This window comes from Branchiostoma floridae, chromosome 4 (assembly GCF_000003815.2).
Source record: "Branchiostoma floridae strain S238N-H82 chromosome 4, Bfl_VNyyK, whole genome shotgun sequence".
Taxonomy (NCBI): Eukaryota; Metazoa; Chordata; class Leptocardii; order Amphioxiformes; family Branchiostomatidae; genus Branchiostoma; species Branchiostoma floridae.
The window spans coordinates 30,842,514-30,855,353 of NC_049982.1; the positions used below are offsets into that span (position 1 = coordinate 30,842,514).

Here is a 12,840-nt window from a genome sequence, read left to right on the forward strand (position 1 = left end):
AAATTTTTTTATGACACAACAAAACATACATTCAGTTTGTCTAAGATACATTTATCATGTAAATTCATTCCAAAGATAATTACATCATTTTGGATATCATTCTATCACTTAGCTTGCAAAGCAAAATTTTGTCTTTTGATATAAACTACATATATCTTGTACAGTTAAACAGATGGTTACATTATTTGGATATTATTCCATCTATGACTTTTAGCTGCAAATGCAAAATTTTGATGTTATACCATCTTTGTGAAAAAGACAATAGAGAAAGATAAAGCCAAAAGCTATTAAAAGAAAGATGATACTTTATTAATTTTGAATGATTCTGTACAGCCCAACTTGCCCTTTCCATGTACAGTATGTATTGAACTATTGTGAAGAACAACTCACTGTGCTAAGATGTTGTACCTATAAAAAGAGGAGTACCTTCCGTGAAGGTGTTTCCATACCAAGGCTGACTGCAGCTTTTTAATTTATTTACTGCGCGTGGTTTGATATTACATCATGAAAACAATGTTGGATTTTAAATAATTCTTAAATTGAAAGGCAAAAATATGTATGTCGTTCTGAAGAGATCTGAGAAAGGAGGGTAGTGTTTTTAAATAAAACATGCTGTTTGAAAGCTTTTGCGTTTATTTCTTGATAAGATAAAACATAAGTATTTTTTAACTGAAAGAAAAGGTAATGGACATGTAGCTGATTTGAAGAAAGAAATAACATGGAAGTGGGGCAACCTGAAAAGTTGATGGCGCAACCTGCAACCTGGCCATGGCTGTAAAAGGTATTTCGAGCATCTTTAGTTAGTGATCAAATTCAAATCATACGGCCTGTATTTCACACAACACTACTTTTTTGGTCAGTTTCTTGATACGCTATTGTGCCAATGTGTACGATATCAGTATTATACTACGGTTGAACATATTCAGTGCCTGATGCATTTCAGCTTAACGTTGCTAGATTGTATATGTTGGATCACCTTCGCTGAAATTCTCGATAGAGAGAGATAGAGGAAAAGAGAATCCTATAGTGTATCTACCGACCCCATTTTTGGACGGACATTTGAAACACAAAGTTGTTTTGCTAGGCCTTAGCATGACCAAAGGCGTTTGAACCCTCGACCTCCTAGATCACACTTCCCCCAATGCAACGCCAACCGAATTCTCCAAATACTGTAAGCAAAAAAAAAAAAGCGGAACTCGCTGCTTCCGATGACTCAGCAGTTCCTCATTTCTCCCGAGACAAATACCCACTGACAAATGGGAATCCCCCAAGACAAACAAAATCCTAAAGATGAATAAAAATCCCCTTATGCCAGTACAGCTTACGCATTCCGATCACACATGTAACGTTAATAAAATGGCATGTAGAAAAGTATTAGAAATTGCCGTGGGGAACTGCATGCAAAACCGTATGTAAAGTGATATACACTATAGACACTATTAGTCGAAATTTTCTCAAAACTAAGAAATGCATAGCACACCATGAAGGGTCACTGAGTATATTGTGACATCATTAAGGGGAATCCCTTGACACACCGTGCAAAAAGCGGAACTGTTCCTTGTTTCGCTCGATGAGTCACTTCTTCCCCCAAGACATACTTACGCAAAACAACATTTTAGAAGCAGAAAATATCTGGAACCATGCGCGCCGGGCCAGTACTTCTTCTGTGGGTCTGCTTCGCCGTAGCTACACACGTAGCGGTTACCGGCACTACACTTATAGCTTCAGCCGCAAGCTGTACGGAGAGGGCAACAAATGTCTACAATGTCACGGGGCCAGCTACCGACTGCTCCCGAAGAAATTTCTCCGCCGTACCGACCAATATTTCGTCCGCCGCCGTAGTCTTGGACCTGACTTACAACCGACTGAGCTTCGTAAACCGGGAGAGTTTCAAAGGTCTCGCCCAGCTAAAGGTACTGAATTTATCTTATAACCAGATAAGCACAATAGGGCAAGATTCTTTTTCGGAACTGCCTGAACTTTACGAACTCTATCTTGACCACAACGGCATATCGTCAATAGCAAGCGACTTTTTCCAGCGGCCGTCTAGGATAGAAAATCTTGACCTCTCTTTCAATCGCATCGCCCACATTGGAGACTCTGCCTTCGATGACCTTGGTGTAACCTTGAAACAGCTTGCACTAGGGCACAATTACCTCGGCAGATTGTTTTCCATCGAAAAATCCATCGGAATATTTCAACAACTCACAAACCTCACACACCTTGATCTAAGCAACAATGGGATATATGATTTTAGGTCAGACGCATTCCGATCTCAGTCAAACATCCGGTCTTTGAATTTGGCAGGAAATGGTCTTCGTGATAGTGGCCTTTTTACTGAAGAACATAATCACTCGAGCTCGGGTGAATACGTGCTGCCAGTATCAGTGTTTCGCAGTTTGTCAAGTCTGAATTCTTTACAAATCAGTCACAACAGCCTTCGGCTTTGTTGTGAGGCATACAGAGGGTTAACAAGTTTAGAACGTTTAGATTTACGGTCCAATGCTATTCCGAATGTTGAGCCTGAAAACATAACGAGGGTTTTGCCAAATCTGAATGAATTGTATCTCAGGGGAAACCCCTTTGACTGTAGCTGCAGGGCTGAGTCATTCTTTAGGTGGGCGGCTGACTCATTTGTTGACACGGACTTTGTAAACTGGACTTGTCAACAACCAACGTCGGTGGCAGAGGCAAAAGTTGCTGAGTTGGACATCCGTGAATGCGGTCAAGACATTAAGTCTAATGCATCGTCGATACACATTGCATTCTTGATGATAGGTTGTATTTCTGCTATCGGGTTAGCACTAGTGGCTATGTTTGTCCTATGTCGATGCGGAAGACTGAGAGCTAAATTTTCAGCGTTCGAAAACATTGGACTTGAAGAGTGTCAGTACGATGCCTTCGTCAGCTACAGTTCGGACGACTCTGAGTGGGTTCATCGCAAACTAGTTCCACGTCTAGATTCGCTTAATATTCAGTCTTGCATCGCTGATCGTGATTTTACGCCTGGCATACCAATACTGGAAAACATCATACACAGCATCGAACAGAGTCGGCAAGTTGTCATTGTGGTGTCAAGAAATTTTCTACGTAGCGATTGGTGCAAGATCGAATTGCACATGGCCGAGCAAAAGTATTTCTCTAGTAGTGAGAAATACGTCATCCCGATTTTACTAGAGGAAATACCCATTCAGATGATGTCAAAGAGTCTGCGATATCTGCTAGCAACGAAAACGTACCTGGAATGGAAAGATGGAAGAAAACAAGAGGACCTGTTTTGGCGTAGACTTGGGGCAGCGGTAAAGTCGAGCTTGCCTCTCAAAAGGACCAACAACAACGACGCCATTGACATGGAAGAGGAAGAACTCGTCACAACCAAATCTCTGGCCCAGTCGTCAAGCCCAATAAAGTTTCGGCTATCTGATGACACGAACAATGAAGTCGACGTTGAGCCAGAAACACAATGCGACCATGAAACAAGCGCTAGCGTTAGTTTGAATGTTTTGCCTAAGCAACAGACGAACGACCACGACCATACAACGGACACTACAAGTGTTGATGACGGCTCTTACATTGACGACTGTCCACCCTCCGATTGTCAGACTGTTTCCAGTTCCGAAGACCACGTAGACAACCCAGTAGTAGAAGATATCGAGCCAACGAAGACGAGGAGGCAAGCTCTCGCGACATTCTTCACTGGCATGATTGAAAAGGGTCGCCATGTGTTTTTCACAACGTTGTTTCGTTTTAAGTACACAAAAACGTCGTCTTTCCATCAAAAAGTATCGAAGAACGCTTCGGCAACAGAGCTGTTCTTACCAAAAGTTCTCCAAGAATCGTACACAGAGGAACAAGCCCATGTAACGTGTTGCCACGAGGAGCCAATCTACCAAAACTCGTGGTTTCTCTACCATGCGATCAGGACGCGAAGAAAGGAACCACTTCCGCCTGTCCCTGATGAGCAAGCTGATGACAGCATTTCAGAACAACAGACAACCGTAGTCCACATGGCCGCCATTGAGCATTCTCAGTCCCCAGCACCGATGGAAATAGCTTACTATCAAAGGAGCCTTACACCGTACCAAGAACATGTGGAAGAAGAACTCCAAGTGATGCAACAGCCGCGCCTCAATGTCAACGTTGTTACTTCATCCCTTGCGACTGGCATCTTTGACTCAAAGGGTGGTCATCTGGTCATCGGAGGCACAGGCGTTGGGCTCTTCATCCCACCAGGTGCGATCAGAGATAGCACAGAACAACAAATCACCATCGCCATCAGCACGGAAGAGTGCGACAAGCCGACTCTGACGGAGAGGCAGGCTAGGATAAGCTCCGTGATCAAATGCAGCCCACACGGCATCACTTTCGATAAAAGCGTAGCCTTATCCTTTCCGCACTCAGGAGAATTCTGCAATAGCAAGATCATACATCCTCTCATAACGAACACATGCAGAGGACAACAGGCCGTATACGAGGATATGAAGAAAGACCGCGGTGCTCACGCCATAGTAAGGAAGGCAGACTGTGTGGTGTTTCTTGACCACTTCACGGGCGTCACCCTAGTAGAGGAAAGCCCTTGTCCTGATGAGGGTGCAAAAGGGGAGAGCGACAACAACGACAGTGCTGAAAAACCTGTATACGCCATCCCCTTCTGGACCCTCACCTCCAGCGGTGACGTTGTGGTGCGTGTGAGGCTTTGCCAGAAAAGGGACGACGCCAAACAGGTATGTAGCTCCATTTTTAAAAGAAATAATGATCATTGACTCCCCCATGCACTGTAACCTTGTGTAGCATTCGTCCGTTTGATTCTAGTGCTTTGAAGATCACAATTTCCTTGTTGTTGGCAGGGTCAGTTAACGTTGTGAGTCAGTTGTCCAATTCTTGGAAGCCAGTCAATGTCAAAGTTTCTAGACATGTTTGGCGGTTTCTGCCTCTGTTTTAGCTATTGACTCTAATCAGGTTCTAAAATCAGTATATATGCACCTAAGTATGATAAGTTCGATTAGTTGAAATGACGGCAATTGCTGTCAATATTCAGTCATCATTGATAAGCTCTTCAAACTTTTGAGTGCATATGTGCAGCGACAGGAATTGTGGGTAATATGTCAAAGTTGAAGGACCCTGCGACGTAAACAAAGCACGTCTTCACATTGTTACTCAAATTGAGCCAATGGTGGAGTCACTGCACTTGGGGGACCGTTGCGGCACTGCGGGGTTCGTAGATGACTTAAAGAATTTCAGAGATAAAAAACGAATGTTCTTACGTTTTTTGTCATTTTCTTTGTTGCCCTCTAAGACGTAAATTTACGTAATACGCAATATCTAAATTTTACAAAAATCGACGAAAATATACACCAAAACAGTGCTGCAGTGAACCTACCCCGCAGTGCCGCACCGATGCCCAAAATGCAGTGAGACGCCAGCTTAACCAAGAAAAATCCAAAAATCTGTCTATCATTCGTCTCGAGTACCAGTATTTTAATTTACTGCAACTCTTCTCAGATTGCCTACGAGGAGGAGCGAGCCTGTGGAAGCAGACCGTGTGACGGACCTCCCGTAACGCTGTACGTGCCGGTGAAGGGCGGCACAAAAGCTCGGGTACAAGTCGTGATGGACAATATAAGACAAGGGTGGGCAAGCGTCGACGGGCTGGAAAAAGTGAGTACATGAAGACACGGCTATCTCATCTTTTTGTGAACTGATACAATAAGCTGATACCCGATTTGAATAGCACATGCGCAGTTCGTCACGTACGTCAACGAGCTGCAAATACCCCCGTTGTATTGCGCGAAAATCGATCGGACGACGAGTCGGCGAGTTGTATATGACATTTTCCGCAGTAATATGTCCATTGTTTTCTTGAACAGTGCGCAATTTTTAATGATCGTCGCGATTTTTAGGAGTCGGTTGATGCTCACTGTGCAACGAAACTTGTTCTAGTCGCCGGTGATCTTTGAGGTCGCAGAACTGGCGATCTTTGAAATGTCGGGCGACTATAGACCGACTTATTGATCATAGGTCGCAAATCGGATTGCATACACCCGTCTGTCGGTCGAGTTTCGCCCGACTCCCGATTGTTCGCAAATGTAGAATTTCTTTGACCTGACGTGTAATTCTGTCTTTATTCTTATGGCATAAGTTATGCTGATGTTTTCTTTTAACAGGTTACCGACTGTCGCAGGATTTTCACCGATGACGAGGTACAACAATGCAGCTTCTTACTGGAGAGAAGCAGTGATGGCGTACACAACTCCAACAGGTTCCGATGTCGTCTTCATATCATCCCAGTGGGAAACGAGGGAGATGCGCAAACCGTCTACGTGTCAGTCCTCACAGACGAGGTAAGTGGAAAGTGACAATAGACCTTTTTTCCAGTTACGGAGGCCATGTTGGATTTCCTGAGGTTATCTGGGATCATGTGCCAAAACGAGGCTGTTGTTGGTCATTCTCATATGTCTATGTAGCATGCATTGCAGACATAAGTATGCCCCATGAAATCTAACATGGCTGCTGTAACTGTAAATAGGTCTAATGGCTATTGTTTGCACCCACGTGACTATGACGTAAGCGTTGTCCGCCATGATGGATTATTAAACCATCATGAGATGAATTTTAATGTATTACAAGGCTAGACACTTCATTATACTTGTTACACTATATATAACGTGTTCCAATAAACATTTGTAGGTCTTTCACTTTGAGACCCAACCACGAGGTAAGTGGCAAATAATGGCATAAGTAGACCAGTGTTCCACGGCCTCATACTTTCACAAAATGTTGATACAATCAAGGCCCTCGTTTGCATAAAGTCATTATCCGATCATCTCTTCCACCGAAACAACAGAAATAGGCGATTGTTTCTTAAGACAGCCTATACCAACATTTTGTCATCATTTATGCAAATGAGGTATTCATTTGCTTATATCCAACAATGTTTACTCTTACGTAACTCTAATGCCGGCCACAGTTATGACTTTCCCGTCATTTATCACTAAGGAATCATAGAATTTTGTCATTAGTCATGTAAGTTATCTTTTATTTATAAAGGATGGATGAATGGCGACCTTTATTGTAAATTTTTGCCCAACAAAAATAAGTACAGGTCACAGCATAGACAAAATATGCTTGTAAAAGTATCATAGATTTACTCTAGCACAGAGGTTCGGCTTTTTATCACTTCTAATAAGTAATAGGGAAATGTAAGACTGTATTGGTTTGATAATCTTCGGTTTATCCAAACGCAAGAATAATACCATTTTTTTTTCAGTTTTACTCATTGTAATATAGAGAATTGTCCTAGCACTTTATTCTTACACTAACTGAGCAATCTGCTTCAGCCCCCACCACCTCAAAAACAAGACTTCACAGCCACAGCCAAGAGGCCACCATGCCTGCCAGCGTGGGCGAGGGAGGAGCTCTGTCGGCTTTTGGACCCAAGCAATCCGAAGGGTAACGACTGGAGAATGCTCTCCTTTGAGTTACATTTGCAACTTGACTTCAATGACATCCAGCTGTTTCAAGAACACAGCGACAAGAGGAGTCCAACCTTCCAGATCCTCAGTCTATTTGAGCTGGATTACGGACATCTACCCCAGGTTAGTTCTTATCACAGTCCTTTCCACACCATATGGAGTGCATGGCGGCGCCAATCACCGTTCTCATAGCCCTTGTGCAACACAGCTGTGTGTGTGTGTGTGGGGGGGGGGGGGGGGGGGGTTGTAGTCCACTGGTTAACAATGCGTTCGCATGGCCATGTCATTACATTTCCCATATGTTCTGAGAGCAGGGTGGATGGGTGAACAGTGTATGTGCTATTCTATGATTCTAAAAAACCACTGAGTGACCGACAGCATGCAAAGAGAGCACTCTACCACACATATACGTACTTTTCCAGAATTTTCCAGAATTTGGGCAAAGTTAGGAGGGTTGGGGTCTGCCCCCCCTAAAAAGGGCACCCATTTTTTTTTCGGGGTAATAAAGCAAAAACTTTAAAGAGAGGGATATACCTTTGATAAAAGGGGAAAAACTGCCCGCAGAAACTATCTTAATCGCGGGGGTTTTGACATTCCTCCCAAGCAGGGCACGATATCTTTTGCAAAAACAAAACTATCTATCTAGTATCTATTCGTCTCTCCCTCTCTCTCTCTACACGCACACACGCACACACACACACGCACACACGCACACACGCACAGACACACACACATGCACACACACGCATATATATATATATATATATATATATATATATATATATAGATAGAGAGAGAGAGAGAGAGAGAGAGAGAGAGAGAGAGAGACAGAGAGACAGAGAGAGAGAGAGACATTGTTTGCTGCAAACTAAAAATCTATCAATTAAAGACAGTCCATATTTATTCTATTTGACAGGTGCAACAACTTCATGCCCTACGCAAAGTGCTATCAGAACCACCTATGGGCCGGCCGGACGCGTCCCAACTTGTAGAAAAGGTGATTTCTCAACACTTTGTGGACACTGCTGCTCCTCCAACCACTGAGCATCACCAACAGCAACCCTGTAACCCTGTCACACCAAACACGATGGCAAGGCTAACAGATGGCAGGTATTACTCTCCATATGCTGCACCTTGTGCCGTTCATCCAAACGTACACTCTACCATAACACAGCTAACAAATCTAGACAGTAGCATACCCTGCATCCAACATGGTACAGCCAATTGTGACAATGTACCAGAAGAAGCAGCAATGTTAAAACAGCAAGGGGCTGTCCGTAAGCAAACATATAGACAAGATTCCAATATTACCTCTACAGCGGCATCCTTCAAAATACCGACCGGTAAAAATTCAAGAATGTACACTGATCACTTCGAAAACATCAGTCAGATAGAAGGTATGCAAAATCATGTTCATGACTCAGCATCAACTAGGACACAAGTGGCAAAATTTGACGATGATCAGATGATTCTTGAGGAGGTCCGAATCGGCAGCTCGAATGCTGTAGAGTTGCCGTCATCTGAAGATGCGCTCAACTGGACTGACGACAAAAAACTCACGGACAAACACGATGCTGTTGACAATGACCTTGGTGAGAAAGGTCTAACAAAGTCCATGACAAGTATGTATCATTCCCATGCGAAGGAAAATGTATCACTTCTTAATGAAACCGATGTATAGTATGGTCTTTGTTTAACATTATATTTTGTATATTTTGTACAGTCGTACTTGGATATTTACAAATCCTGACTTGTATTAACTGTTGACTGTTGTAATGATCGTATCGCTGTAATAGATAGTAATTGGGTTGTCGTTGGAATCGCAAATCGAGTGACCATCAAATACAGTGGAAACCGCTTAATTGCACGGCCTATTTGCTAGTGAATTTCGTGCAATTAACCGGCTGGTGCAATAATGCGAAGCTGGACCGCACCAGTTTGGGATTTTGGGATTCCGTGCAGTGAACAGAAGTGTGCGTTAATCCGTTGTGCAATTATCTGGCTTCTACTGTATTATAATTAAGGGTTAATGACACGCCCCAAGGTGTATATGGTGTCATAACGCCTGGTCCTTTGCTATAACCACCGAATAAAACCACCGAGTGAGCGAAGCAAACGAGGTGGTTTTATGAGGTGGTTATAGCAAAGGACCAGGCGTTATGACACCATGTACACCGAGGAACAGGCGGGTCATTAACATTATCATCATATAGCCTACCCAAACTTGCAAACTCCTGTATGATGCATAGATCCCTTGGTACTATAGGTGTGAATTCCTTTGTCGAATTTCTGAAAGTTCACATTTGTTCCTTGGTACGTACATTTGTTTACAGATTGCAGTTGGAAACCAAAATTTCCACAGAAAATATTCAAAACATTGCAGTCGACGTCTTTCGCTTTTTAGAACAACAAAACTCATTATCAAGGAGCTATTCCCTCCTTTCCGTCTGCACTTATTACCTCTGCTGTGGCATATGTTTCGCTCCTTTTGATTGGCCAAAGCCTGCATATCTTGTGTGTATCGCTCATTCTGGTTGGTCAGAATTGCATCGACACCGGTGCTCATTCTGACCAATCAGAAGGAGGATACACACCGGCCTGGCCGGAATTTAAGTGTTACGGCGTCATAACCAACGTGGAACGTGGCCTTCTGATTGGTCCGCCGCGACTGGCTATATGATAATATACAGTATATAGATTTTATTTGGAGTCAATTTCGATTTTTTTTCTCAAAATGTTAGGCCGTCAGCTCAACTGAATCAAAGGAATATCAATTTGCTGTAGATGCTTATTTGATAAATTTAGACTTATATGAAAACGTCGTGAACATTGAACGCATTATACAATATTCAATATACAAATGTGCATTAGAGAAGATTGTAACGGTGATGAATCTTATGTGACATGAAATATTATATACTATAGTTACTTGTCATTGAGTAACTGACTCCTTTTTGGTATGGGTGTGTTTGTATATATGACAGATGTCGATATAAAAGACGAGAGAGATGAAGCGTGAAGATGAAAAGCGTGTTTATCTCCAAAGACAAGTATGTTTGTGTGTCTAATATCGGTAGGTGTGGTGTTCAGCACCAAGGACAGGTACGTTTTCAGTTTAAGCTTCCAATTGCATTTGAATAGAGTAAAAAGCTAGGACAAGCCGCATGCTCGTGAACAATCGGATTATCGCTGTTTTGTGTTGTCTTTATTCTTTATTAGGGAACTCATGAACAAGCAACATCAGTTTTTATTATCGCAAAATGATATTCTACGGAAGAACCAATTTCTTCATGGATCAAAAGCCTCGCTTAGCATTCTTTACCAGTACTGTAATCATCTGTCTTCATAGAATCTTCAATCTCATGGATCAAAAGCGCTGCCTAGCATTCCTTACTAGTACTGCAATCATCCACTATCATCGAAGCTTTGTTCTTATGTACTAAAAGTATGGCCTAGCAATGTGAAAAAGAGTAGGAATAGTTTGCGTGAGCCGGCGTTCTGTTAAAAAGCACTTTATCTCTTCAACACTTTGAAAATAAATTTAAATTCTGGCGACGATAGACTAGCTGCTTACGATGTGGTGGTAGTGTCCCTGGAATCTATGCATTGTAAGAAATCAGAGGGGCGATTTTGACTCACAGGGCCGGTGTGGGAACCAATGTAAGAAATCAGAGGGCCGAGTAAGAACAGAAAGAAACAAACATGCCAACACCGTGGATCGAACCTGGGTCGGCGGATTATAAGTCCCACGTGCAAACCACAACACCAAAAGCTCTAGTGCCCTTGGCGTGATCAGTTTGGCAACGCTTAAACCCCACTGTTACAGCATGTTGACAACGCCAGTGACGGCACCGTAGGTTATTTCCTATAACGATAGTTCCCCTTTTGCCTCGGGGTAACCATATCCGTTTTTATAAAGAGGGTACTCTAGGAGTATAAAATCGACAAACGCACAGTTAATCTTTTGCTTTAACATCGCGCGACGTCTACGGGTCAAACGCGACGCCTAGCAATGTTAATAGAACTACAGTAGTTCACGTGACGGCGTCGTCTGATTTAAAATAATTTTGCTGTGCACGTATAGCGTTGAAGACATCAACTTATACTATATATATATATGTACGGGCGACAAATGATCAGAGGTCTGACACAGAGAAAACTACACGGTGGCTTTGAGAGATCCAAGCCCGATATGGGATATGATATCGCTGAAAGACTGGCGCTTCTTTCACAGTAGATAATTGGAGTTCTAGTAAGGGTTAACAGGTGACGCTTTTGATCCATGAATACTGTAAATGCATTTAAGTTCGCGGGGATTTAATTTCGCGGAAGCGGGAAAAGGGACTTTTCGCGCGTTTTAAGTTCGCGGTAACACCATAGACTACAGTCTAATACCATAATAGAAAAATGTTCGCGGTGGATTTAATTTCGCGGTGAAGTGGTCAACGCAAAAACCGCGAACATTAATCCACCCCGAACATTTCTGCATTTACAGTATACTGTTGATCTCTTAATCTGTCATTGACGCTGAACACCACACCACACCATACTCAGACACACAAAGACACCGATTCATGCAAAGTTCTATTTCAAGATTCTGGGTTTGCGTTTGTGTGTGTGTGTGTGTGTGGCTAGAGTTGGTTCGCCAGTTGTGGTTCGGAAGTTGTTTGGAAGCTGTATAAAAGTAATCTCCAAGCATATCTTGCTGTGGTATTAGGTAGCATCATAAGCTGGGAATGAGTTTAGCCGGCAGAGGAGTTTCATTTACCACAGCGTCCTATCTAATAATTTTGGCAGTCTATGTCATCCAGAGGATGTCATACCAAAAACGTACATGCTGTGGCCTTAGCAGATACTAATCATAAACTAAATAATGTTAATATGAACATCACCATGCATGGATTATGCAAATGTAAAATAATTATTTCTTTAGATGTCTCTAAATATTTCATGGGAATATGAGGTTTACGAACTTGTTTGTTTTGTTTCGTTTCGTTTATTTTCTTTGTTTTGTCTGCATTGTTTTCTCCGGTAGATATTCCATTGTTTGCTCTCTTTGTTATTTATTTCCGTTGTTTTGTTTTGGTAAAGCTAAGGGCACAGCCCGCCATACGTGTTTACGTGTTTACAACCCGCCGCCCGAACGTTTTTTGGGAGGCCACGTCCTTTCTGAAAACGTGTGGAAGTAATAACAAGAACAGGGAGGGAGTACGTCTCAACGCACGTCACTCGCACGGTTGCGCACGGCCTGCATGCCACGCCTGGCTGCGAGAGGTTGCGTGCATTGTTCGTTGCGCAAGTGGTATTGCATAAAACGTACAATCTCTGTGTGATTGCCACGTTACCGTATGCAGGCCCTACTTACACG

The 12,840-nt window shown here is 42.8% G+C and overlaps 2 protein-coding genes across 2 annotated transcripts; both read left to right on the forward strand.

Annotated features, from left to right (window-relative positions):
• The first annotated feature begins 1,114 nt into the window (after positions 1–1,114).
• LOC118413767 lies at positions 1,115–7,453 on the forward strand. Its single transcript, XM_035817299.1, has 5 exons — positions 1,115–4,724; positions 5,503–5,658; positions 6,165–6,341; positions 6,688–6,715; positions 7,338–7,453. Exons 1-5 carry the CDS (start codon positions 1,641–1,643, stop codon positions 7,451–7,453), a joined length of 3,561 nt encoding a protein of 1,186 aa, XP_035673192.1. The 5' UTR covers positions 1,115–1,640.
• On the forward strand, positions 6,171–9,452 carry LOC118414817. The gene is made up of 2 exons (XM_035819077.1): positions 6,171–7,595; positions 8,389–9,452. Exons 1-2 carry the CDS (start codon positions 7,464–7,466, stop codon positions 9,151–9,153), a joined length of 897 nt encoding a protein of 298 aa, XP_035674970.1. The 5' UTR covers positions 6,171–7,463; the 3' UTR covers positions 9,154–9,452.
• The last annotated feature ends 3,388 nt before the right edge of the window (positions 9,453–12,840 follow it).

What these genes read in the sequence shown, in the direction of transcription:
- LOC118413767 (XM_035817299.1), top strand. Translation starts at nt 1,641, where the DNA reads ATGCGCGCCGGGCCAGTACTTCTTCTGTGGGTCTGCTTCGCCGTAGCT. An exon ending in GCGTCGACGGGCTGGAAAAA is followed by an intron (nt 5,659 to 6,164) that starts GTGAGTACATGA and finishes TTCTTTTAACAG; the next exon opens with GTTACCGACTGTCGCAGGAT. An exon ending in TGTCAGTCCTCACAGACGAG is followed by an intron (nt 6,342 to 6,687) that starts GTAAGTGGAAAG and finishes AAACATTTGTAG; the next exon opens with GTCTTTCACTTTGAGACCCA.
- LOC118414817 (XM_035819077.1), top strand. Translation starts at nt 7,464, where the DNA reads ATGCTCTCCTTTGAGTTACATTTGCAACTTGACTTCAATGACATCCAG. An exon ending in ATTACGGACATCTACCCCAG is followed by an intron (nt 7,596 to 8,388) that starts GTTAGTTCTTAT and finishes TCTATTTGACAG; the next exon opens with GTGCAACAACTTCATGCCCT.